The following is a 25,078-nucleotide window of genomic DNA, read 5'->3' on the forward strand; positions in this document are numbered from 1 at the left end:
CCTATGTCTTTCCCTTTTTTATTAGACTAGGTGTGCCCATAAAATCTACATATAAGGGGAGGCATTCGAGTGACGAATTGGCGCGAAGTGCGAGAAGTGCACAAAGGCACTATCCAGAAGTGAAAGAAAACTGTGCAGAAAGGCACTTTAGCAATTAAACTCAAGCACTGAGTACATGCCATGGATATGCTTATATATATATATACGAATGGAGCGTTCCACGTAAAATCGTGTTTCCCGTACAACACTCTTCCACACTCTGCTATGTTTTTATACTCAGCTGGGCAGAGCCCACAGAGTATATTAATTTTGTTCGCATAACATAGATATGGGCTTCTATATAACAAAATGATCTGGGCGAAAAAAGAAAATTAATTTAGCCATGTCCGTCGGTCCGTCCGTAAACACGATAACTTGAGTAAATTGTGAGGCATCTTAATGAAATTTGGTACGCATGTTCCTGGGCACTCATCTCAGATCGCTATTAAAAATGAAAGAAATCGGACTACAAACACCCCCACTTTTTCGATATCGAAAATTTCGAAAAACTGAAAAAGTGCGATAATTCATTACCAAAGACGGATAAAGCGATGAAATTTGGTAGGCGGGTTGAACTTATGACGTAGAATAGAAAACTAGTAAAATTTTGGACAATGGGCGTGTCACCGCCCACTTTTAAAAGAAGGTAAATTAAAAGTTTTGAAAGATGTAATTTGGCAGCTGAGTATGTAATGTTCGGTTACACCCGAACCTAGCCTTCCTTCCTTTTTGTTTTTAGTTTAATAGATCTTGATCCAAGTACTGGCAAAATTAAGTTCTGTATTTTTTTTTAATATTATAAGTTTTGCTGAAATTTCATCCGACCCACAAAAGACAAAATTCGGTTTTTGTTCTTGTAGCAGTTCTTCGTCCCATGGTTGGTGTCTTGGGGGGGCACATTACAAGCAGAGCACATGCTTTGTATGCCGGGATTGATTCTGGTTAGGTAAGAGTTTAACCAGTTACAGTATCGAGATCGAAGTTGAGCTAGAGTGACGCGCATCTCCCGAGGGATAATGCTTTCCTCTTATGCGTGTTCAGGGTTTTAAAATTGAAGAACGGGGCTCGCCGGCAAATTCCTGGTCTAGAGGTCCGGCGCCTTTTTGTGGATATCACTGACTCAACTGTTGTGTTTTTTTTTCTTTCAATGTCTCTGAACACAGATAATGGATATATCAATAGTGTCCGTAAATGCAGCTATAAGTTGCTTGTATGTCGCTACTAGCTTTAAGCTAGAGTGTAGCGTTGCTAGCGCCTTTATTGCTACTAGACTGTATGCTTTGCTAGTTAGGTTCCGAACCTCTTGACCAGGCCTACCAAATCACACGGACTGCTGAAAGCTAAGTACAGTACTTAAACTGATGTCGTGAATGGCGTAGAAGGACCTGGGGAATCATATAGAATCCATCCCGACACCTGCGTCCGTTTTGGAGCGATCGGTGTAGATTATTATGCAGTTGTTAGCAGGAACCGTGTCTTTCTTCCAGTCATTCCTTCTTGGAATGATAATGACAACACCGTGCTGCAGCGGTAGTAAATTCAGGATATTTCCATTCCCTTTCTGAGTGTAATTTCAGCACCCATATTCTCTGGGGCTTACTGCAGTTTGTGCCGACGTACATAATACGTGCATGTCTATCGGAAGCAAGTTTAAGATGGGGTCTTATCCATCGTAGAGTAGGTGCGGTAGGCTCCGATCGCACCAACGTACACAGTGCGCTGGAGTTTTTATAGGCTCGTGAGATACTATGTTTTACTAAGAGCTTTCCACCATACTAAAGAGCCATACGTCAGCTCTGGTCGCACCATAGGATATTGCCTAAGGCCGCTTCCCTATGCTCACACTTAGTTTCGCCAACGTTCTTTCCACCATTTCACTCATCACTGAATTGACCCAAAATCAGAGTCGCTATATCTTCAGATTACGCTACAATCTTCACACCATTTGCGTCGAGTTTTGCTTTCAGTTAAGGCCGAAAAATGTAAAAATTACACGTCTTGCGTAGCCTAAAGCATGTTGATGCTTGTCACACAAACATTACATTTGGCAAAAAATTTGGCGCACTTGGCAGCGTGCGAATTTAAAATTGATTATGAATTGCATTAATATGCAAACTAAACTTAAAATATGAAATGAATATGCAAATGTTTGCAACATACACTCCCAATACAAGCAAGGATCGATTAACCCTTTTTATGTGGGTAAGTATGAAAAGCTTCCAATGCATAAGAGTTTTAGTAGTTTCAGCAACCGTGTAATCGTGAGCTGGAAATGTTGTTCGCATTACTGCAGGCTGATGTTCTATATAAGACCTTTTATACTTCCCATACAATGAAATGCAGTTTTGACGAATATAAGCAGTTTTGATACATCAATATGCTGCTAGTAAATAAACACACAACAACAGCAAAGCAAGCAGTCACACAAACATGCAAAGAGCAAAGCTAAGAGCGAAGAGAGTATTTCACATAGATGTAACCAACTCAGAGCGAAGATGAAATTACTCACGCATACACATTGCTGAATAACTAATTATGAGATACTAATCAATAAGCTCTTAATAAGCAACTGCCCATGAAGGCAGCTCGTGAAATATCAAGATCATAGAAGAAAAGGGCAAACGAGGCAACTGAGCGCATAAAAACTTCGAGAACTGAGGAATAATCAATCAGTTGAGTAATTGAATTGTGAAGTACTACTACCACAGTGGGGTTGTAATTAAAGAACATTTTACTATATTGAATACTTGAGTTATTTATTTGACGGTTTAGCGACTCAAACTTTAACAGAAGGTGCAGAATCATCAAGAATTTCTGCATTCTTGGCTGCATTATTGGACATAAGTAGAGGGAGCTTTCAAAAATGTCCGGCTGGCAGCAATAGAAAGATCTCTTCATGTACTCGGTATATAGGACCCTATCATAAACTGGATAGGGAAGGCTCTGCGGTCCAGAATACTAAGCGCTAAAATGGGGGCTAATGAGTTCACGGCATATCCGTGGAAAGGGACCCCTCAAGGCGGGTCTTGTCACCACTGCTCTAGCTTTGCGTTGTAGACAACATACTTCGACAACTCAAAAGGAATGGGGTTAAAGTTGTGGCCTACGCGGATGACGTAGTAATACTGGTATCTGGTCTGTGTTCCAATGTGATTAGTGGGATCATGCAGGGATCACTGAGAAGCTGAATAGTTGGACGGAGACCGCCGGGGACTAAGCGTTAACCGCTCAAATACAGAACTAGTGCTCTTCACAACTAGGACGAAAATGCCAATTTTTAACCTTCCCACTCTTGATGGCCAGGAGTTGTGTCTTTATGATAGGGCCAAATACCTAGGAGTGTTTTTAACAACAAAACTTAACTGGAGGCTTAACACAGAGCACATAGTCATACGAGCCTACAGAGCTATGTATGCCTGCAAAGCAATGATAGGTAAAAAGTGGGGTCTGAGGCCAGACCTCATGGCATGGATGTATAAGGCAGTTATTCGACCAATTCTGGCATATGGGGCACTCGTATGGTGGAAGGCGGTAGAGGTGAAATCCATAATTAGTATGCTAGGGAAAGTTCAACGATCCGCCTGCGGAGCGATCACGGGGCAATTAGGTCGTGCCCCTCGGAAGCTTTAAACGTGATAGGCAATGTTCCACCAGTAGATCTCTTTATCAAGGAAACGGTATTTCAAGCGGCCCTTATGCTTCGGGATTTGGACCTTTGGAGGGAGCGTACATACCGGCACGGCCGTATCCTGCTCAATACTAACGACTCCCGCATCTTGTCAAAAATGGGCTACATATGTCCAAGCAAAGTCTTGGACACAAACTACACAATTCTCTTCCCCACAAGGAAAGATTGGAAAGATGGGTGGATCACTCAGAGATTCGACATCTCGGTTTTCACGGACGGTTCTAAAATGGCTTGCGGAGTGGGAGCGGGGATACTTGCGACTGTCCCGCCCGCGTCCTTATGTATGCGGCTTTCCGACTCGGCAAGCGTGTTTCAAGCTGAGATTTTCGCTATCCAAGAGGCGTGTAAACCGTTAATGGATATCAATGGTAACGGTAACAGGGTAGCCATTTTATCCAATAGCCAGGCGTCTCTAGAGGGCCCAGTCAGAGACGATATCATCAAACCTGATTGGGCAGTGTAGGGAGAGCGCCACGATTCTGGCGAGCCGGTAGATCGTTACCCTGTTATGGGTGCCGGGACATCGAAACATACAGGGTAATGAGATGGCGGATGATCATGGTACGGCGTGGAGCGGCTCTTGATGTCTCAGGGGCGAAGGAGGTCCTTACACCCCTGGGTCTCCTCAACGATCGCATATCCCAGCACTGGTTGAGTGAGGCCAACAATAGGTAGAATCGGCTGCGGATCTGTAGAGTTTCCAAGTACATGTGGCCATTATATAACGAAAAACGATCTGCAGCTGTCCTTAAGATAAACATAAGGGATAATCCAGAGTAGTTGCGGTGCTCACGGGGCATTGGACAATTGGGGTACATGCGGCACGGATGGGACTGGAACACAATACCTCCTGTCGCAGCTGCAAGCGTCCGGAGGCGGAGGAAACGGTAGGGCATCTGCTGTGCGAATGCCCAGCACACTGTCGAAGCAGAATAAAGTTTCTTGCCCTTTTCGAAAGACTCCCAGAACTCAAGGGTGTTAAGCCGGGAGAGCTTCTCAAATTTATAAGCTCCACGGGATGGGTATAGGGGAACGGGTTTTTCCTGAGGCGTATGAAAATGTTTATTAGTCTTCTTACAACACCCTTTCATTGGTTAACTCACGAGTTTGTGGTATCAAAACGGCGCATGAGCGCTAATTGGAGTCAATTGGGACTCGCCACTCCAACCAACCAAAGCAATCATCAACAATTACTTAAAACTCGTTGCAGTATATTAAGTTTGAGCCCAATACCGTAAATTGGAAGTTTTAAATGCAGAATGCGTAGACCTGCCATTGAGCATAGGCGAATGATCAAGAGCTGAGTTGAGTTAGCCATGTTCGTTTGTCTGTCCGGTTCCCACATGTTCGTGTGTCTGTTTGAATGCAAACTAGGCTCTAAATTTTTGAGATATTTTTATGAAATTTAGTGGGCGGGTATATTTTGATGTGTGATAAATTATTTGTCGAAACCCTCCGAAGCTGACCAATATATCGTAAATTTCCCATATAACTGCTTTTGGGATAAGACGAAACCCGAAACTTTTCTTACTAGCTCAGTCAGAATTGGGAAAAATCTCTGCGAACCATTCAAAACTTAATGAGGTTTTAGACAGGGCAACCCCCTTTCCTGCTTTTCTTTAATTTGATGCCGGAGAAAAGTATAGTAGATGCAGAACTTAATCGTTTGCTGACGACATTCGCATTTTTGGCCTAAACAACCACTCCGAAAACCTACAACAAACTATAAAAAGAAGCGGAAATGATGGGTTTAATGAGGACAAAACGATGAACATGCATTCATCAAGAAATCTCCCCACTAATAACAGCAATATCGACTTAAAGATATATTTTCACAATGTATCTGGCATGAGAAAACAAGTCTGATCTTGTGTATAATTTTAGTGCGCAAATGGATTACGATATCTTTGTCTTCATCGAGACATGGCACAATGAAACATTTTTTGATAGTGAGTTTTTTGATTCAAATCTTTTCAATGTCTATCGCAAGGATCGGGATGCTGGGAAAACTGGTTGCATTCGCGGTGCTGGTGTTTTAATTGCTGTCACGCGCCAGCTGCGTTCATTTTCCTTTCCGCTCAACAATGACCACTCGCTACTTGACAAATCTGCGTGTGTATAAATAGTTCTGGTTCTGTTGCACAAGGCTCCCTATATCTGCTTGCCTCGTATGTTCCACCAGGTAGCGCATTTGATGTATACAAAGCACATGCTGATAATATAAGCTCTCTTGTTTTATGAAACCTAAATGATGACCACCTCTGGGTGCTTGGTGACTTCAACCTTTCCAGTTATGGTCCCACACCTGATCTTTCTTTGAATCACGAACTGTATTTCATTGATAATTTATTGAGTCTTAATTTAAAGCAAATTAGTAATTGTGGTAATGTCCTAAATAGATTGTTGGATCTAGTATTCATAAGTGAGAACATTCATTGTGAAGTCAGTGAATGCTCTAATACAGTTATTCCCAAGGATAGGCATCACCTACCCCTGTTCATTAGTTGTAGTTTTTATTATTATGCGTCGGATACTTCAGATAGCAGATTAGCGTTCAATTTCAATTCGTGCGATTTTCCTAGATTTAACGATTTTTTTAAGGAGATAAACTGGGACGAATTACTGGAGGGACCTGATACCTCTAACTGCTTCTCCACGTGCAAATCCATTCTATTTAGTCACTGTTTGCATACAATTCCGGTAAAGTGAAAGAGGCCGTATAAACTTCCGTGGTATTCGAAAGAAGTAAAAACACTGAAGAATATAAAAAATAAATACTTGCCTAACTTCAAACGCTCAAAGAATCATAAATTCTTCACTAAGTACAAGCACTATTTAAAGATATTTTATCATTTAGATAAGTTTCTGTACAATAACTATATTCATAATATTGAGTCAAATATAAAATCGAATCTTAAAACTTTTTGGAACTATATAAAGTAAAATAAAAAGGTGGATCCAGTGTACCGTCTGGAGTTTTCCTTGATGATCAGCTTGTGCGATCTCTAAGTGAGGTAGCCAACTTATTTTCTGAGTTTGTTAAATCAAATTGTTCTCAAGATGATAATAATAAGGCGTTTGATTTTTCCTTGGATGCCGTTATGATCCTCAACTTCGGTGCGCATACTCTCTCCTGCGAGGATGTTAGTAAAGCTATTATTATACTTAAATCCTCATGCCAAACTGACGTTGATGGGTTTTCTTCTGTCTTGTTAAACAACTGTCCAGCGTTGGTCTATCCATTGAGTCTGATTTTTAGTAAATCATTATCTGGGACGTTCATCGGTGATTTGAAGCTCACCTCGATTACGCCCGTTTTCAAATGTGGGAATAAGAACGATGTGCGTAACTATATACAATAGGCCCGGTCGATTTTGTGGGGAGGCAAAAAAATCGCCCATTGCTCTGTCAAAATCATATCCTAGGGATCAAAATAAGAAACTTTGCCGAAGGAACCATACCTCTAAAACGAATTCTGATGCCCCCCCCCCTTTGGACCGAGTTGAGTTTAACTGTTAAATCCATTACCAGCACGGGTTTGTTGCTGATAGGTCTACGGTTTAAAATCTTGCTGTTTTTAGCGAACACTGTGTAGAGTCTTTGTTTGCTGGACTACAGGTTGATTGCATTTATAATGACTTTTCCAAAGCTTTTGATAGAGTTCCTCAAACAGTTCTGATAAAAAAATTAAGCTGTCTCGGTTTTCATTCAACCTTTGTTTTGTCGATACGTTCTTATTTAAGTAATAGACACTGCGTTGTTACCATTGATGGGAAAATGTCTAGTCCGTTTGTTGCGACCTCTGGCGTTCCCCAGGGAAGTATACTAGGCCCACTTTTATTTATATTATTTATTAATGACATCAGCAGTTGTTTTTCGTTTGAAAAGTGCTTACTTTATGCAGATGACTTAAAAATATTCTCAGCTATTAAATCGCCAGAAGATGACATAAAACTGCAGGATGATGTAAATAAGCTTCACCAGTGGTGCCTGAATTCCTCTCTCGCTTTAAATACGCATAAATGTTTATTCAAAATCAACTAACATTTTGTTTACAAAATACAGTATATCTAACTATGAACCCCAATGTGTTGATGAGATTAAAGACCTGGGTATCGTTTTCGACAAAATGTTTTCTTTCATTAATCACATTAACTACGTAACATCGAAAGCATATTCTCTGCTCGGATTTGTACGGCGCACTGCCTCAAAATTCTCAGACCCCTATACCTTTAAGCTGCTCTACGCGTCATACGTTAGATCTCATCTTGAATACGCTTTCTTCATTTGGAGACCAAGCAACCAAACGGCTATTTGAGAGAATTCAAAAAATGTTCCTTAAATATGCCTTTCGGCCGTTAAACTTTTCGGAGCCGATTCCTTTCTACTCTGCACATCTTTTACCTTTAAGCCTCGAGTCTTTGGAAAATCGTAGATCTATGCTGTGCTTGACATTCATGTATAATATTTTTAATGGCGAAATTGATTGCCCATATTTGCTGGAAAGGATTCGATTTAATGTTCCCCAGATATTTCTCAGAAATTCCTTTCCATTTCATTACTATTATTTCAGAACGAATTACGCTGGTAATGCTCCCATTACGCGTGCTATTCGGGAGCTTAACTCAATAAGTAATTCCGCTGCTCTTGATTTTTCTATACAAAGGGCTGAATTTATGAATATTTTGAAGTCTGTTTTCTAGGTACACCGATTACTTTTAGGCTTTAATATTTTTTAAATTTTCATTGTATCATAGTCGGTAAGGATTAAAATTCATTGACTTAAGCAAATAAATAAATATAATAGACAACGCATTTGTACCTTGACAAACCACGTCACTGTTGGTAGCCATAGTTTCGATATGGTAAAAGGCTTCTGTTATTTGGGAACCATCATTAATAAAAGAACAAAAACTGCCTTGAAATACAACGAAGAATCGATCTTGGCAACAAATGATACTACTAGCAGAGAAAGAGAGCGGCTTCCACTCCGCTGAAAGGACCAGATGGAAAACGATTTAAATTACCTTGATGTAGCCAACTGGCGCCAGTTAGCACAACGAAGATGCGACTGGCGTGCTTTGTTGGATGGCCATAACTGTTTAAACGGTTAAGAGCCAAGTAAGGAAGTGGACAATTTCTTCAGTATTTTATAAGGCACGAATTTGAAATTAAACAAAATACTTACGTTTTTGGACCGAGTTTTATCGATAAGGTCAAGTATATGGGAGTCATTCTGGTTGGAAAACCACTCTGAAGTCATAATATAGTAGATCGGGTAAAGAAGATCACGCCGTTTTTCTCCCAAATCTACCAAATGGTGTTCAGGTTTGGTGGCTGGAGCTTCGAACCTTAAACGATTACAAAAAGTCCACAGGAGTCAGGAGTTATGCGAACGGGCGAATAGGCCAGGGTGCCATTAACTTATATACTGATATGGATGGCATCTTTTCAACGGACCCGGGCTAGAGATCTTCCGACCTTTGTAGCGTTTATTAAGGGGAAATGTTAGCAACATGCGGTGATGTAAAACATTTGGATCCTTAAGACCGGAAAGTCCAAGAAATCTATCGATAAACAAGGCAGTGCTTAAGAACTTGCACTCATGTTTTAATAAAAAAACGAATAATGAATTCCGCGCATCTCTCAATCAGATGACAAAGCATATAAATATTAGCCGGATATAGATACCAAGACACAGGAATATTGAAGACAACTGTATAACAGATGAACTGGTCGGAAGGGGTACGACTGTCCACATCCTTCCCTGAAATGATAAGGTAGGTCTAATATTGAAATACGGTGCGAGCACGATTAGTATAAGCAAGGCTGGTCGGCGCTTTCTACATGCACGTGACTAATGTTGTTTCGGCATTCCTATGATAAAGGATGTCCTAACACTATTTTGGTCCTCAATAAGTCAGGTACTCACGCTACTAGGATGGGCATTGATTCTAGAGATTACTGCCAGAGCTATAGAACTATTAAGGGGGAAGAGAGCTGGCCGCATCTTCTATGCCATTGCCCTGCACAGAAGGAGTTGGGAAACTCTTGGTTAACTGTTTTAAAATGATCTCGTGGAGGTTTCTAAACTCGAAATGAGGCCGATAGTAAAATTTATTCCTGCTGGAGCAGTAAGAGTTACTTACCGTTGAATATATCAGAAAGCGCTCAATTGCCTAAGTGACGTCAAGGTCGGTATTATATCCGGACTGGATTGGAATATTTATCATCCTATCTCAGCTGCCGTTTCAAAAACTTCCTATCTCAGAAAAAGTTTGAACAACGCGATATTTAAAAATTTGTTTCAAAAACGCCCTATATCAGAATTCGGTTGAAAAACGCTATATCTTAAAATTTGTTTCAAAAACGCCCTATATGAGCGCAAATTCAATACATTTTGACACTAGAGCGTTATTTAAACGTTTTCTAAGATTGAGCGATTTCGAAACGGTAGCCGAGATATGGTGATATTTCACCCAGAAGTCGATATAACAAACATCCCATAAAAATGAATGTTCAGTTAAATGGGTCATCGCCATAGCACTCACATATACAGCTTCAAAACTTTGTGTTGGGACTATCAAAGAAATTTGTATGTCAGATTATTCGAAAATGTGGCTTAATTATTTTCCTTATATAAATCGTATATGCAACTGATTTTTCAGGTATTACTGATTTCTAAAATTCGATGGGATTATCAGTCAGCTCAATTCATGAAAGATATGAAGTATTCGGAGGCCTATCATTACCTGTTTTTAAATAAAATCATAACTTTCGTTTCATCACACCGAAAAAATTTTCATTCGGCCAAAGTCAAACACTTCCTGAAGCGTCATCTTTATCTTCATTACGATTATGACTTTCTGTAACAAGTAACGCCAGCTATCCCTGTTTCGCAAAAATAGTCGCTAATTAGGAGCATCATGGGAGGTCAAGTCATATACGGAACCATATATCTCACAGAGAACTTTTCTCTTGAACATTAAAAAAGCGATCTCATCTTCTCTCGACATCGTCCATGATTCTGAGCCATACATCAGGACAGGTATGATTAGCGACATGTAAAACGTGATTTATGTGTGAAGCAGCACAAAGAAGCAGTTGCTAATAAGAGCTATATAATTGTCTTCCATTGGGCCAAATTCATGCCAGAAACCATTGTCAGTCTATAAAAAATTCTTCTTTGAGTTGAAGACAGCTGAGACTATGGTGAAATTATTCAACAAACTATTAAAAATTTCTTAATTTCCACGAATTTCCTAAACATATTGAAAATTAAAAAAAAAAAAGAAAAACATAAGCATACTTACTAGACTGGGTCGATTTATTAACCGATATCGCGCCGTCTATTTTGCGATAGGATTTGGGCTCAGGAAAAAGAGTTCCACTACGCATACCCAAAAAAAATAATTTTCGAGCCTGCGAAAAAAGTGGCGAAAGGGTCAATTGTTCGACAAAACACTCCCCAAAGCCCAACAATTTTTTTTTTTTTCAAAAAACTGTTGTAAAAACGTTGGTTGGCGATAACAGTTTTTTGAAAAAAAAAAAAAAAAACATATTTTTTGGGGTTTGTGGAGTATTTTGGTCGAAAAATTTACCCTTTCACCATTTTTTTTTTCGCAGGCTCTAAAATTATTTTTTTGGGTATGCGTAGTGGAACTTTTTTTCCTGAGCCCAAATCCTATCGAAAAATCCACGGCGCGATATCGGTTAACTTTCGTCCATACAAATCGACCCAGTTTAATCGACAAATGCTTAAATACAAATATAACAATAGAAATGAACGAATTGAGCTGCAGGCATACATCGATTTGGTTTGTATTGACATATATTTGTACTCTTTATGTAACATTCAGCTGCCAAAAGTTTATTCTCGCTGCCTTCTTATATATGTAAATACTAGGGATGTCCAATATCGGGATCATGGTATTTTTTGGTGTCGGAGTTTCGGAGAAGTATTCGCTAGATTTTGAGAACAAAATAGAAAAACAAAAATGGTGGCACAAAACCCCTTTCGTAGCAAAGAAATAACATTGTAAAATTTTAAGTTCCGAATTCTTACTGAATTTTCAAGTATGCAGTTCTAGTCGACTGAGTTTCAGTAAAAAAGTGCGCGAACTCAAAAAATGTTCGCTGAAATTTCTTGCAAAAGCATTTGATTTTTTTATATAAAAAACAAATGAAACTGTTTATATAAAAAAATTTAAGCATCATTATTATACTTAAGTTCATAAGTCGAAATTTTGTATGCACACTTTCTGGACTTCGAAGAGTTTTCTCGAGCTTGTTCGGGTTCTGTGGCCTCTTTGACCAGTTACTTTTGCGTAATGTTTTAGTTATTTTGTGACTCAATCATGCCAGGACGGCTGAATAGATTTGGATTGGATTTGACACAGATGTAGAAAATGGTATGGAAGGACCAATTGGATATATGTATATATATTTTTTTGAAATCAGTAATTTTTAAATTACGTTCAGCCGATGTAACTTTAATTATATGTGACCCGGCCTATGAAAAGGTGGCTTATGACTAAAAAAAAAAAAATTGCGAGAAACAGCTGTTAAAGTTAAACAATGCATTTCTTCAGTTTCTTAGTAGTTTTTCTTTTGCATCATGCCCAAAAGGCAAAGCACAAACTAGTTTCTGACCGATATTTTAGCTCCATTGCCATCGAAAAAAATGCTATCAAAAAAATCTGAGGATGCTTCACCAGCCACCAAAGTGGCATCGAATAGAGACATACAAATTACGGGAATGTTTGCAGATTCTAATTCTCCCCGCTCCCTCTATCTGGAATAGTATCTTTAAACTGCTAAACCTCTTCTTGTATTTGTTTCATACACATTATATTTGGTACCTGGGACATATAGATATAATTCTTAGGAGTTTTAGGAAAGGGCGCGGTGGCGTCGTGTTCTACACCCACTCTTTCCCTCTCATTAACAGTTTTTAAAAATCGTTATAACTACGTGATCATTTGAGATAATTTTTAGCCATTTCGGGATATTTTTCGGATAATTCTAAATTCATATTGGAACTGTTCTTAAATTACTTGAGGATTATTTCGGTACCTTTTAGAGATTGGTTTCAGAAATATTTCAAGATTACTTTAGAATAACTTAGGGGCCGTTTCGGAACTATTTTGAAAACGTTTCGAATCTAATCCAAGATCTCTTAGAATTATTTCGGGTCGTTTAGAGATTGGCGATCGCCGCGGTGTGGTGGTAGCGAGCTACTCCTATCACAAAAAAGTTCCTGTGTTCAAGCCCCGGGCAAAGCCACATCCGAAATTAAAAAAAATGTAAGGCGCGAAGAGATCTAAGGCCGAGCTTCCCTTCCAATTTGCGTCGTGCTCACCTTGATATTCCCTACAAATTGTCCGGACGGGACCTACATGATTTTATGCCGACTCCGAACGGCATCTGCAAGGCAGATCAGTTTTCACTGAGAGCTTTTCATGGCAGAAATACACCCGGAGCGCTTGCCAAACACTGCCGAGGGGCGACTCCGCTTAGAAAAATTTTCTTCTAATTGAAAAACCTTATTTCTAAAATTGTTGATGTTGCTTTGCCCGGGGCTTGAACCCAGGGCATCCGGTGTGGTAGGCGGAGCACGCTACCATCGCACCACAGTGGCCGCCATCGAAAATTTAGAAAACAGTTTTTTCAAATATCAAAAAGTTTTTATAAGCGGGGTCGCACCTCGGAAGTGATTTGACAAGCACTTCGAGTTTATTTCTGCCATGAAAAGTTTCTCAGTGAAAATTCATCTGAGTGGCAGATGCAATTCAATTTGTGGGAAAAATTGGAAAGGATCACGATCCAAATTGGAGGATAGGCTTGGCCTAAAGTCTCTTCGGAGGTTATCGCTCCTTGCATTTATTTATCTATTTATTTATTTTTGTAGATCGTGTTCTAGATCTTCGCGGGAATATTCCATATCAGCTTCTTGTTTGTTTTCGTAACATCATCGTCAAGATCAGGTCGTTCCCTTTCCGGAAAGTATTTACATAAGGCAATAGTGTTTAGTATATGGATCACACAGTTGGAGGACAAAGCAAAGTGAGCAGTGGGTTTTTGGATCATTTTGAGAAAATTTTAGGGTTGTTTTTGTAATCATATCTTGGTTATTTCGGAATATTTTAAGGATGATTTTTGGGGTAAATTCGGGATTATTTTGGCCAATTCGAAATTGTTTCTATATTAATTAAGTATTATTTCGAAACCGATTCGGGATTGTGTTTAGAATCCTTTCGAAACTATTAGTAGTTAAGGTTAGGTTGAAGTGGCCGCCTTGAGGCCTACTGTATTATTTTTATATTACTCTAGGTACTATGAACATTTTTGTGACTATTTCGAGATTTTAAAAGATTATTTCTGGGCCGCTTTCAGATTTTGATCCAAATGATTTCTGAATTGTTTCGAGACTATTTCTAGATTACTTAAGAACCATTTAGGGGCCTTTTCGGGATTATTTTCGATACGTTTTCGGGCCTGTTTCAAACCATTTTGAGGTACTTCAGGGCCGTTTAGAGATTGTGTTCGAGATGTTCTCAGGACATTTTGGATCAATTTTGTGGTTGTTCTCACATCAATATCGTCGAGACTACTCACGACATTCTTCTGAGCTGCCTCGGAGCTGGTTTCAGTATCATATCGGGTATATAGCATTTATTTTAAATTGTATTTTCTTTGTGAGGATTGGGCCGCTAGGCTAGTTTATAATAAATTATAATAATTTTAAAAATTCATTAATTTGTAATGATCACTTTTTGGCGTTTTTTTTTTTTTTGCATCGATCTACCTATGAAATATGTGCCATATATTCCTCTTTCTAATATATACAGGTAACCTATGAGAATTATTAAATATGTACAAATTTGTGTACCTGAATTACTTGGTTTATTCCAATTTAAATAAGAAGTTTTATTTTTAAATAGAAAATGTTTACAAAATCCGTCTTATTATTTATTTTGCAGTTGCGTGATTGCAAGGTAATGAATATCTAAATCATTGAACTGATTCCGGGATTGCACCAAGGATGTCCCGAAAAAATAAAAAATCGAAAAAATTGGCATCCCTAACATACACATAGATATGTACATATGTACATGCGTTAGGAATGTGCCTACTATGCAAATGCATTAAAAAGGTGTTGCAATGCGGAAATGTAAAAGTGCAAATGTCGATTGAAGCGTCGTTCAATTTCTCGCGTCGTTTGCTATTGACGATTTATTTATACGGCTTTGTTGCAGTTGTTGGCGGGATCCCTAAAATCGGTATTCGGAGCAGTGAAGCGCATCTAACAGATGTTACAATATGTAATTTTTATTTGTGTATGCGAAACATTTTGTCATTTTATTGTCATTGTACAAATTACCGATTTATATTTTATGCCTTACTTGAATATAAAATAACGGTGTCCAGTTTTAAATTCGGTTTATTCGCAAAAATTTATGATAATTTAAGTCGATTCATTGTTTCATCGATAGCGGATAGATTCCCATTTTTGTCTATCCCGAGAGTAGACGATCGATTAAGCTACTAGGCGAACTATTTATTATGGCGACGTGGAATCTTTGCGGCCATGCCACCCCACATCCTGCTATTTTCGTAAGTAATTAGGGTGGCCAAAGCCCTGCCTGCTAACATTTTTAACAGGATTCGCCGCGTATAGGTTAGGTTGACAGTTGGGTTGGAGAATCTGAGTAGCTGGAAAACTTTTTGTTCTTCCCAACAACGCCAAATTTTTTGTGTTGGTTTCTTATAGACGGCAGTGTAAGGTTTCAGCTACTAGGTTAGGTTAGGTTGAACTGGCCGGTCCATGAGGAGCTCGCATAGACTGATTGAGTCCGTAGTGTTACCAGAAGTTTGTTTTAATGAACAAACTGAAAAACCCTATCAAAAACCAGGACCTATGTTATAAAATAACTCCGTCCTCTTGGCAAATACTAGAAGCTTCCTGGGACTTAAGCCACTTGCTGCTTCTAGATCTGACAGCTCTATCACTCCTAAGAGCTGGAGTCTTAGCCTGGCAAGTACAGGGCATGAGCACAGAACGTGCTCGATCGTTTCCTCCTCCAACCCGCACTTCCTACATCTGCTATCACTGACCAAGCCTAATTTAAAGGCATGTGACGCCAGAAGGCAGTGTCCAGTCAGAATACCCGTCATGGGTCTACAAAAAAAAAAAGGAAACTTTTTAAGGAGCAACTTTGTTAGTCTAAGGTTGTAAGACCTACACATAATCTTCGACACTTTACAGCCCCGCGCTTGAATCCACGCCTTTCCCGCTTGGTCGATCATGTGCACCTCTCGCCTTCGCTTAATCTCGCCCTAGGACTGATATAATATAATTAGTAGGGCCTTAACGCGAATCATGACCAACATCAGCGGCCTAGGCGAAGCTACCTGTCAGCTATTATCCAACGTTAACAGCTCGATAAAATTAAATGCAGCACCAGCATGGCACGGATATTAAATGATCCATCCAAAAGAGATACTAGCAGCTTACCATAATACTGTTATACGAATAGCATGTGCTTATCGAACGGTGTTCGACGACGCGATCCTTGTTTTATCTCGAAAAGTCTCTGCATATCTACTGTCATGTGAAACGATCGATCTGTATGGCATTGGAATCGGTCGACCATTGGTTAAGTGGCAAGAAAGGTGGGAAGAATTGAGAAAAGGACGCTGGATCTTCATGTTGATACGGAATATACTAGAATGGCACGAGCGGAGGCATGGTTAACTTAACTACTACCTCATGCAGATATTGAGCGGGCACGGCGGTTTCAAGGAGTATATACATAACACACACTTTCCCACCGAATTGGAGACCGCAGAACACGTAATGTTTCATTGCCCAAGTTTCCACGCAGAAAGACTATCTGAACACAGATTTTTCGGAGAGGGGCCTTTCACTAGGAATTTAGTTCCCCTAATATGCAGAGCCATTCATTGTTGAACTGCTGTGAGTAAAATGGCGTTTCTAGTGATAACGCGATTGATGCACGCCGAAAGGTAGCGCAGAGAAATGTGCATGAGAAGTAGTGGCGACTCAATCGCCTTTTCCCCCCGTGACGTTATGCCACGCGGCGGTACCGCGGCGTGTGGGTACATGAACAGGTGCCAAGATAAAAAATAAAAGCTATCAGACTTCGGAAGAGCATGTAGGTTTGTTTCTAGAAAACTTAAATTATTTTCGAAAGGACGGAACTATTTGATAACATAAACTCAATTTTTAGACACATCTTTTCAGTTTGGTAATCGAACAAACTTTTGCTAGTGCTATGGACACAATCCTTTTATTTACCCTGACCTAATCTGAAATAAGCTATGAATGATAACGAGAGCCAGAATAAGAGTGTTAATTATTAATCAAATTCGACATATTTGTTAATCTTTTGAATGTTGTTGTATGAAAAAAGCGGATTGTGCAATGTTAAGAGCCGAACACAATTTATACTATTGCTTCATTCCTGAAATGTATAAGGCCTTCAATGCGGCCGTAAACAGTCTCGTTCTTAGTTGGCTTTCTTAAATTCGAGGTGTCAATGTCATAATTACGTTGAGTGCGTTTATGTGACATTGCATACTTTTAGCGATTACACAATTCAAATTCGCAGCAACTATTTGCAAATGCTGTTTGCTTTTACTTGTCGAAAATATATGTGAATACATTTAAAATCAATAGAGGGATTGAAGGTAAATAAATCTAAATTAAATATAAAATTGCAAGCGTGAATTTATTTAACACTTTTTTATGATGTTACATTTGGGTACTACTGAATAGTGAAACTTTGTCAAAGAGTGCGGGTGCCAAAAAGAGTTGAGTAGCAACCTTTGAAGAACACTTTCAGCATTTTATTATCAAACTCAGAAGCGAGTTTGGTTTATGAATCATTTTTTACGTATTGTAACGAATATTAGCAGCTCTAAGGGATACTATCATCTCTAAGCCGATGCTAAGCAGTGACTTGATGCACATCAATCATTCACTCGTTATGTCTACACATATGTACGTACACGCAGCGGAGAAGTAACGTACAAACACATGCAGATATCTAATCTGAGATGCTCCCAAATTGCAATTATAATTGTGGAAGTGCCTCTCACAAATACACGCGCACATGAGAAGCTATACACGTGCATCTGTAGTTATAATTTTATAGCAGTAACTAACTAAATTCTGGAAGCGCCGAGAAGACGCAACGAGGAAATCAAAGAGTATAAAAGGCGGCAACAGTAGAGGCGCTAGAATCAGTTTGAATTAAGTACGCTATCTATCGGGCAATAGTAGTTTTATTGTACTTTAAAAAAGGCCATTTTGTATTATTGAAAAGTGGAGTTATTTATTCAACAGTTTAGTGATTCGAACCTTAGTAGAAGATTTGAAATAAGCGGAATTGCAGTAAATTCGTTACAATTGGTGTCAGAAGAGGAATTGCTGAATAAATTCCGAAGATTGGGAATACAACTTGGACATGGCAAAGTTGAGTGAATTGAGGATCCAGCAACTGAAAAATGAGTTGGAGAACCGTGGATTGAATACAATCGGCAAAAAGGTCGAACTTCAAGCACGGCTACGAGAGGTAATGGAGTCGCAGGGAATTGATGTGGACGATTATGTCTTTTATCCTGATGGGGACGAGACAACAACAAAAATTGAGGAGAAAAACGAAACTTCGCAGACAGTTACGAGCACAGACTTGAACATGATTTTGGCTACAATATCTGCACAAACATCGCCAGTAACATCAATGTCGTCGCAAATGTCAGAAATGTCGACACAGATTACATCCAAGATGGAAACTCAGCTGTAATCGCAGGAGAACCGTATAACAGCGAAGATTGAAGCACAAGAGGCACGAATATCTGAAATGTCGTCGCAAATGTCATCTCAGCTGGAATCGCAGGAGAACCGTATAACAGCGAATGTTGAAGCACAAGAGGCACGAATATTCGAAATGTCGGCACAAATTTCAGCACAGATATCATCGCAGATCTCTGCTCAACTGGAAGAGCAAGAAGGACGTATTTCCTCCAAGTTGGAGGCGCAAGATATACAAATTTTACAGTTTGAGGAAAAAATCGAGGCCGAGGTGAATGCTTTGAGAGGGCGTATCGAGCAGTTGCAACTAAATCGCCCAGCAGTTTGAACGAGTAATCCCTTTGACGGTTCTGTTCCTTTCCAGGTCTTTAAGCTACAGTTTGAGAAGACCGCAACAGTGAACAACTGAAATGCTGAAGATAAAGTTGCTGCACTGTTCATGGCATTGAAAGGGTCTGCAGCTGAGATTTTACAAACCATTCCAGAGGGCGAACAGAACTGCTATGAAGCATTGATTGGCGCTCTAGAGAGACGATACGGAACTGAGCATAGGAGACAGATATACCAAATGGATTTACTGAATCGCTTCCAGAGGCCTGGTGCAACATTGCAAGAGTTTGCGTCGGATGTTGAAAGGCTGGCACATCTTGCAAATGCTGACGCACCCGTGGAACACACTGAAAGGGTAAAGATTCAGAGCTTTATAAATGGAATAAGGGACGTCGAAACAAAGCGAGCTACATACGCAATTTGGAGAAGATAACCTAAGAACTAGACCGCTATTGCAGAGACCATTATAAGAGCGTATAACTACTTCCATATGCTGATGATATTGATGTAATTAGTCTCAATAAACGCGACGTAAGTTTTGACTTCGATAGATTAGACAAAGAGCAAAGTATCCGATCCCTATAGTGGTTAAGTAAAAACAAATGTTGCACACGCCCATAGACCGCAACAAAAAATTGTTTGGTTGCAGGTTTTTCTAAGATTACTCAAAACCCGCAGAGGCTTCAAAACTGGATTTCCTGTGCGATCATTTCACTTGATGTTAGTTGATGTTGAAAATTGACAAAAAGTTTGGAATTTTTTTTTTGTCCATTAGTGTATCGATTTACAAAAACATAGTACATGGAGTTTTTATTCCATGGTTCCGCAATAAAACAGCTAAGTAGGTTGACAGTTAAATATAGTGGTGAATGTTGACATCAATATGTTGTTAGTAAATAATCACAACAACAAAAGAATATTTCACACACATAAGCAGTAGCCTAAAGCAAAGAAATTATCTCACATACACATATGTAGTCATCAGCTAAGACAACAAGTTGTTACTCACACATGCACACGCCTATAGCTAACTAACCAAGCAGGAGATACAACTATTCTAGACGGTGAAACGTGTAGACCTTATGCGAGCGAGGCAACGGAGAGTATAAAAGCAGCACAAGCTGAGGACTCAATAATCAGTTTCATTTGAACACGCTATTAGGTGTGAAGCATAATTGTGACGTACTACTCCCAAAGTAGTGTAAAAAAGCCCATTTTGCAGTGCTAAATATTGGAGTTATTTATGCGACAGTTCAGCGATTCGAGCGTTAGCAGAAGGTGCACAATTATCAGGAATCCCCAAAAATTCATTAAAATATGTTAGTTTAACAGAGTTATAGCTTACGTATGACGAACTTTTTTTTGTTGGTCTGACTATAGACACCTTCAATTAAGAATCAACAATCGAAACGAAGTTGATTAAGTAGCTGTTAGGTAAGTGCAAGCAAAAATGAGGGGCCCGCTTTTTAGAGGTACTATGACATTTTTTTTTAATTCAGGAGAGTCTTTAGTTGTTCCATGTGCAATTTTCAAGCCCAATTTCGAAAGCACCGAAAATCTGCATTTCGTTTTAATATGATAGTGAAGTGTGAAAAATAAAAATCTATATATATAAAAAGAAAGGCTAAAATGTGTGTTAGTTGGTCGCGGGTTTTTGAAGAGATGCGTCGGTCGATTTTGTTCAAACTTTCACATAAGTTGCGTAAACCTCACGCGGTTGATGAGTGCTTTAGTACAGAGTAATAATTATCCAGAGACGGACTGGGACTGAGACTCGGAGTGGGACTGGGACTGGAATAAAATACATACCACCCTCTGGGACAGGCAATAAGGGATGCAGAAGAATGAGAAGGAATTGAGAGAAGAGAAAAGAGAGAAGGAGATTGAGAAAGAGATAGAATGAGACGAAGATGGAGGTAGATGAAGCGAAAAAGACGGAGGGAGGAGTGAATAAAAGGATTAGTAAAAAGTGAAGAGGGGGGGGGAGGGCAGAGTCAGACGGAAAAAGCTTATTAAAATGTATGCAGATAGGCCAAATTTAGGGCAGGACAACGTCTGCCGGGTCTTCTAGTAGATTATAAGTATTTGCATAAGTTACAAGTCATAGGAGATGAATATTAATAGTATGTGAATAGAATAAATAAATTTTCTACATTACCCTTCGAATGAGGCACGTGACAGCAGTTGTTCGCGTAACAATTTTCGTTCAGCGATTTTCTTTTGTTCTTCCTTTTGCTCACGTTGTTCCTGCTGATGGTGTTGTTGTTGCTGTTGCTTCTTACGATGTTGACGATCCTCGCCAAGCCCATAAAAGCCGGCAACGGCCGCCATTGTTAAGCAATTTTAACGACAGGCCGTCAATTGAGGTTCAAATGCTAACTTAATTAAGGTTAAGCTGAGTTGGTGTTGTTGATATTTTGAACTACATAAGTCAAAAAAGAACACCACTGTGGCTGTAAAGCCATTTTTAAAGTTTTGTCTTGTATTGCGGATTTGTTAGTCTATCACCTCGTATGCGAGCAGACATTGCAACACTTGCACTTGAGACATTTAATGTTGAATAAAATATTCCTTTGTTTGGTTTTATTTTGTTGCAACACATACACTTACATACATGTACTATAAATGGCGTTGACTTTTTTCTTGAGGCTGATTAATTTTTTTTAGTTACATTTAATTATAACTTTAGCTATCCACATTTTTTGCTCATTTTGATAATACCTTTAGAATAATATTAATTTATTTTTTTATCGATATTCGTAAATGCATTTGTTAAAAGTTGCATACTTTTGGGCACCAATCTAGGCAAACAGAAAAAATTGTTCCCTTCCCTTCCTTTTCTTTCGCATCCTTTCCTTTCCTTTCCTATCTTTTCTTTTCTTTTTCTTTTTTTTCCTTTATTTCCCTTCCTTTCTTTTTTTATATTTTTCCTTTCCTTTATTTAATTTAATTTAATATTATTTTTTTTGCCTTGTTTTCTCTTATCTTATTTTATTTTATTATGATTTTGCTTTGTTTTAGTGTATTTTACTTTGATTTATTTTATATTATTTTATTTTTGTTAGACTTGAGTTTATTTTATTAAATTGAAATTTATTTTTTTATATTATTTAATTTAATTTAATTATAATTTATTGTATTGTTTTCTTCTACTTTTTATTTTTATTTTTTGCTTTATTTCACTTTATTCTATTTTATTTTAAATTAATGTTATGTTTGGTTTAACTGGTTTGTTAATAGATAATTATCATATTAATTTGTTGTCTTTAAGATCGAACTTGTTTTTTTTTTTAAACGTATAAGTACATTTATTACTTGATAAGCTCAACATCGGGTGTAGCGCTGATAACACTGGTCAACAGTGAAAAATTGTCCAGACTTTTTCTAGTCGTTTTAAGACAATTTAAGGGTGCTGATTACGAAAAAATTATTTGTTTCTTTCTAACGGCTCTAGTTTTTAAGTTTCGTATAGGTTTTAAATTCTTACAAAAATGAGAATTTTTACATAATTAATGATTTACCGCATATCAGAACAAAATTGCCTTTTATAAGACTTTCTTGCCTGTGGGTCTTGCTTAAGATCCCGACAGCTGAGTCCTTCTTATTGTCATTCTTGTAGGTTTTTTTTAATTTTCATTAAACGAAAAAACAAATACACAACTAATAGTTTAAAATGAAAGAACAAAGGCAAATAATAAATGAAGTATTAAAAAAATTGAGGTTTTCTTTTGTAAATTGTTGATTTTTTTGTTTTTGCAGACAGGATACTTTTTATCCCATTCTGGCTAGGGTCTTGAGATCAAAACGTGGACCTGGGTAATCCTGGGATATGTTTGTACAATATGGGTATCAAATGAAAGTTGTTTATGAGTACTTTGATACGGGGTATTTTTCGTACCCGTGGGTGACTAAGGTCTCGAGATATAGGCGAAAACGTTGATCAAGGTAACACTAGGATATGTTTTTACATTATGGGTATCAAATTAAAGCTGTTGATGAGTGCTTTAGCACAGGGTAATTTTCATACCTATTGGTGACTAGGGTCTCGAGATATAGGCCAAAAAGTGGACCCGCATACCCCTAGAGTGTGTGTGTAATATATATGTTAGCACGACACACATTCAAAAGATATTTATTCAAAGCTTACAAATACAAGAAGACACCACATTCCACAGAAAAGTAAATAAAGTAAAGTCACGTACGGAAATATGACTCCTTGAAAATAAGCAAATGTGAATGCAATAATTGATGAGAAGCGCATCGTCCGCAAAAGGCCATCTGCAACAAGTGATGGAAATCGTTAAGCGAGTACTCTGAAATAAGCAAATGTGAATGCAACAATTGATGACAAGCGCATCGTCAGCAAAAGGCCATCTGCAACAAGTGATGGAAATCATCAAGTGAGTAAAGCAACAGGAGAGGCAGTGGCAGAGCTGAGTAGCAGAGCAAGTTAGATTTAAGTAATAACAAATTTTGTAAGTTAGTCTTAAGTTGAAGTTGAATGAATAAAGGAGCTAAGCTCCCGAAAATATATTTTTTTTTGGAAACTTAAATGTGAAATAAGTTAACTGGCATCCGAGCAGGGACCAGCGCGAGTGTCGGAAAGTAGTAGTGCCTGTAAACCAAAAAGTAAGGCCACGCGAGTGACGTATATAACAAAACGTTAAAAGTGCCTGAAAAATAACAAGTAAGGCCACGCTTCTACAGCGGCACCGGGAAGTGGAATAGGCAGTACGACCGAGGTACCCAAGTACCAGGAGGGAAAAGGATGAACACCGAAGCGGCGAAAACCCCACATGCAGCGCTGGACTCTTATGTAAGACTAGTTTTTAAGATATCCTTAACAAAGTGAAACATTATAATCTTGTGAATATTAAAAATTTAGGGAAAACTAAACAAAAAAAATAATAAAGAGTAAAAGAAAAATAAACTTACTGTGAAATTTGTAAAAGGAAAAAAGAAAGTGAAAATTATTAGAGAAAAAGTCGTTGAAACTTGGAAAGCATTTAAACGAAAATTTTAATTATAAATTACGAGAAGGAAAAATAAGTGAATAAACTTTGAGAATTTATTGAGTATTTGAATATGTTGGTTAAAAAGAAAACTTAAAAATTGTATTGTCGAAAAATGATTGAAAGATTTTGAGAAGGCTTTTATAATATCATTGAAACAAGCGTATTGGCGTAATAGGTAAATACCTTACGAAGTTGATAACATATACTAAATGTGCAAAAACGTATTAAATCAGTGAATTAATTAATTAAAAGAGATAAGGGATTAATTAATTAAAAGAGTCAATAATTTATGCGAGGGAACTTTCCTTCTTTTTGAATAATATCGAAGAAAAAAGGTAATAAAACACATAGTTAAAATGCCAGGTACAGCAGAGCAGTTAGTGGAACAACTAAACCAGCTCCGGGTAGATTACGGAGGGACTTATCCTGAAAATCCTACACATCCTGTCGCCTCTAACCCTGCCTTCATTGAAACAATTGTGCGCGAGGTGCTCGACCGAATTAGCCAACCTAACGTTACTGATTTTAGTGGTCACGATTGTAACGTAGCCCTGAGCACAGTCAATATGAATGACTTGGACAGGATTCCCGACATGGTTAAATGTCTACGGGAATTTTCGGGTAAACCGGGAGAATTCAGCTCCTGGCGAAAGAGCGTAGATAGAATTTTAAAAGCATATGAAGCATTGAAGGACACGCCTAAATACTTTTCAATCCTTCATAGCATACGACACAAAATTGTTGGCGATGCCGACACCGCTCTGGAGTCTTACAGTACTCCACTCGACTGGGTCCAAATTCGTAAATGCCTCATGATGCATTATTCGGATAAGAGAGATATCGGTACCCTCGAATACCAAATGACTACGTTGGCCCAGCGTAGCGATGATATTCCGACCTTTTATCAAAAGGTGTATTAACACCTTTCACTTATTCTAGATAAGATATCATACCTGGATCTTGGCGACGAGTCCATAAGAACGATGACAAACTCGTATCGGGATAAAGCTCTCGATACATTTATTAGGGGACTTAACGGCGATTTACCTCGACTTCTTAGTATTCGAGAGCCCGCAACCTTGCCTCAAGCCCTTCATCTATGCCAAAATCTAGACAACATGGCTTTCCGGATGAACCACGCACATAACGTGCATAAATCGTTAAATC

The 25,078-nt window shown here is 38.5% G+C and overlaps 1 protein-coding gene across 8 annotated transcripts in view; it reads right to left on the reverse strand.

Annotated features, from left to right (window-relative positions):
- LOC137250396 (potassium voltage-gated channel protein Shaker) overlaps window positions 1–25,078 on the reverse strand; it is a 685,128-nt gene that overhangs the window by 319,440 nt on the left and 340,610 nt on the right. For 2 of the 8 annotated variants that reach the window (XM_067783111.1, XM_067783110.1), the window contains exon 1: window positions 21,055–23,246. The exons of 5 other annotated variants lie outside the window; for them this stretch is intronic. In XM_067783111.1, coding sequence (XP_067639212.1) covers window positions 21,055–21,227 — 173 coding nt within the window. In that variant the 5' untranslated portion in view covers window positions 21,228–23,246. Of the gene's footprint in view, window positions 1–21,054; window positions 23,247–25,078 lie in introns of those variants that run through there. One more of the 8 variants, XM_067783118.1, reaches the window with a different exon arrangement.

This window comes from Eurosta solidaginis, chromosome 4 (assembly GCF_040869045.1).
Source record: "Eurosta solidaginis isolate ZX-2024a chromosome 4, ASM4086904v1, whole genome shotgun sequence".
In the NCBI taxonomy this organism is placed as follows: Eukaryota; Metazoa; Arthropoda; class Insecta; order Diptera; family Tephritidae; genus Eurosta; species Eurosta solidaginis.